We start from the raw sequence: 3,385 nt of genomic DNA, 5'->3' as shown, positions 1-3,385 counted from the left end.
CTATGTGAAACAAAGGAAAATTACTTTTTTCACTTTTTATGTCAGGATAAATTTACATGATTCAATGTTTTGTAGCAACCACATCAAATGGGGTGCTACAAAAAGGCATATAATTTGAAATAAAAAATGAAAATAGGTCGATGAAAAAGGAGCCTATTAACAGGAAAATACAAAGTACTTTTACCACGTGTCAAGGAGAAATATAAGAATTTTACTTTTAATAATGACAGTAGTAGACATGATATTAATAGCGGTGTCATAAATATTGCTGTTAACCAGTCTTTGTTTTCTTTTACAGATTCTTAGACCATCTAACATGCCTTGGGCATGGGCCTTCCCTTGGACTCTTGTATGGATTGGGATCTGTCTCATTCCTTCGTCACTTTTTCTTACGGAAGCGAGTGGCGATCAGGAGATTTCAGCCCTAGAAGGTCTTGCTGAAGAACTCTTCTCCCCTTATGCGGAACATTTCCAAGAGGATACATTGCCTCAAATCAATGCCTCCCATTTACTTCCCACCAATCAGAAACTTTACTCTTCGTCCCATGGAGAGATACTAGACACACTCATACTACTCCTTGACAACAAGGCCTCAAAGCGACAGGTAGACAGCTCTGTTCCTGTTGAAAGCCTCCCTTGTCCTTTCTGTCCTAAATGCTACCCTGGTCAGCCCTGTCCTGTTGGCTGCCCACCAACCCCATGTCCAACATGCTACCCAGGGAGTATGTGTCCTGTTGGGTGTCCAGCCACTCCATGTCCTCCATGCTATCCTGGAACTACCTGTCCAAGGGGTTGTCCTCCTACACCCTGTCCTGAATGTTATCCAGGTGTCCCATGTCCCATTGGATGTCCTATCACAGTTTGCCCACCATGCTATCCTGGGAGTCCTTGTCCTCCAGGATGCCCTCAAACAGCTTGTCCTCCATGTTACCCAGGTGAAAAATGCCCTCTGGGTTGTCCAGCTACACCTTGTCCACAGTGTTTTCCTGGCTCCCCCTGTCCTGTAGGCTGTCCATTGACTGACTGCCCTACCTGCTACCCAGGATCCCCTTGTCCACCAGGCTGTCCAATCACACCCTGTCCTTTGTGTTACCCAGGAGTGCCCTGTCCTGCTGGATGTCCTGTCCTCACTTGCCCCGAATGTTATCCAGGATCGCCATGTCCTGCAGCATGTCCACCAACTCCCTGTCCACCATGTTATCCTGGAGAGAAATGCCCAAGAGGCTGCCCAAGTACCCCGTGTCCTGATTGTGTTCGTGGTCAGCCCTGTCCCCCTGGTTGCCCCCCCGGCCCCTGTCCACCTTGCTATCCTGGAACATCTTGTCCTGTAGACTGTCCTGTGACTCCCTGTCCTACCTGTTACCCTGGGGACCTGTGTCCTATTGGATGCCCTCCAACACCATGTCCAGTCTGCTATGGTGACACAAAATGTCCTGCAGGATGTCCAACTTACCCTTGTCCTGATTGCTATCCTGGCAGTGCCTGTCCTACTGGCTGTCCTCCCACTCCCTGCCCAGTTTGCTTTGCAGCTGGCCCTTGTCCACCAGGTTGCCCAAGAAGTCCATGTCCTGACTGCTACCCCGGAAATCCTTGTCCTCTAGGCTGCCCTCTGACACCGTGTCCTACCTGTTACCCTGGGGACAAGTGCCCAGGCCAATGCCCCATCATTCCTTGTCCTGACTGCTACCCAGGACAGAGCTGTCCGGAAAAGTGCCCTGCAACACCATGTCCTGACTGTTACCCAGGTGATGTATGTCCTCTAGGATGTCCCTATACACCATGTCCTACTTGTTACCCAGGACAGAATTGTCCAGTAGGATGCCCCCCAACGCCCTGCCCTTTCTGCTACCCAAATACCCCTTGCCCTGTAGGCTGCCCCATCACCCCATGCCCAGAATGCTACCCAGGAGAGAGATGCCCTCCTGGCTGTCCAGAAACACCCTGTCCGACCTGCTACCCTGGTAACCCTTGCCCATTGGGATGCCCAGTCACCAAGTGTCCTGAATGTTACCCAGGTCAGGAATGCCCACTGAACTGTCCTGTACTGCCATGTCCTACTTGTTTCCCAGGAGAACCATGTCCAGGGAACTGTCCTCCAACACAGTGCCCACCTTGCTATCCAGGCTTCAGGTGTCCTCCAGGATGTCCTGAAACCCCTTGTCCCTCTTGCTATCCAGGGCAGCCATGTCCCATAGGATGTCCTCCCACACCTTGCTCAATCTGCCTGCCTGGCAAGCCATGCCCCCCTGGGTGCCCTGTGTCCCCTTGCCCCCCATGTTATCCAGGTGAAAAGTGTCCTGAAGAATGTCCAGTGACTCCCTGTCCTGACTGTTACCCTGGAGTTCCATGCCCTGTTACTTGTCCTCCTACGCCATGTCCAGAATGCTTCCCTGGAACGCCATGCCCCCCAGGCTGTCCCCCAACCCCATGCCCACTTTGTTTAGCGGATGACCCCTGCCCACCTGGATGCCCCATCACTACCTGCAACTGTCCTTCCGGTCAACCTGGACCACCAGGCAGCATAGGAACCAAGATCCCAGGACCTCCTGGGTCTAGAGGTCCCCCGGGTGTTGGGCCTCCAGGAATCCGTGGCCCTCCTGGGACTCCCGGAACCTGCTCAGGTTACCGACCTGGATTCCCTTGCGTGAGCTGTTGCCCCTCAAGTGATGATCTCCAAGCAATGGCCAACACAACCTGCTGCAGAGTGAGTCATAAAGATAAAACAGTCATTTGTATTTGAATCAGATGTTTGGAATTCAAGACTTGGAAATGATGAAATTTGATTCATGTCTCCCCTTTGTCTTTTCCTTTAGTCCTAACAATATGTATTTTCCTTATGGCTTCATCTCCAGTATTAAATCTGAATAAATTTTTCAGCGTCCATCATGCAGTTACAATGCAACGGAATTACTGGATAAACTGAATAATCTGGAGAAAAGGCTAACGAGACTTCAGTACATCCAGGCTGAAGTAAAGACACAGAGTAAGAAAATGAAAGAAATTAAAGACAGAGTAACAGGTTAGTGTTCATTCCTTCAGTTTATTTATGTGTATATACAGAACAAGATTTTTTTTTTACACATACATATGGATGCATAGCTAAATTGCTCAGATCTGTAAAATGAATTATGTTAAACAGTCGAGTGCTCCTGTTAGGTTATCATTATATGAATAATGCAACCTTTTTGTCTGGAAAGTATCTACACAAGAGTCCCTAGCAGGAAATTATCTTAAATAAACTTGAAAATCAAAGTTACAATTAAATTACAAATAATGATGGGATATGTCATTATCACTGGACTCGACTATATCTCCATCCTTTTCAATTACATTACACGAAATAACCACCGCTTTCACGAAGCAAACAAAAGTTTCCCCGGCTGTT

At 48.6% G+C, this 3,385-nt stretch overlaps 1 protein-coding gene across 1 annotated transcript in view; it reads left to right on the top strand.

The window, feature by feature from the left end:
* LOC119591450 (basic proline-rich protein-like) overlaps positions 1-3,385 on the top strand; it is a 12,254-nt gene that overhangs the window by 5,838 nt on the left and 3,031 nt on the right. The window contains exons 2-3 of the mRNA XM_037940189.1: positions 299-2,704; positions 2,878-3,019. Of these exons, the coding sequence (XP_037796117.1) occupies positions 317-2,704; positions 2,878-3,019 (2,530 nt within the window). The 5' untranslated portion in view covers positions 299-316. The remainder of the gene's footprint in view (positions 1-298; positions 2,705-2,877; positions 3,020-3,385) is intronic.

The sequence above is a fragment of the Penaeus monodon genome, chromosome 28, assembly GCF_015228065.2.
Source record: "Penaeus monodon isolate SGIC_2016 chromosome 28, NSTDA_Pmon_1, whole genome shotgun sequence".
NCBI lineage: Eukaryota > Metazoa > Arthropoda > Malacostraca > Decapoda > Penaeidae > Penaeus > Penaeus monodon.
The sequence above is the reverse complement of the archived record's forward strand: the minus strand, read 5'-3'. Positions and strand labels throughout refer to the sequence as shown.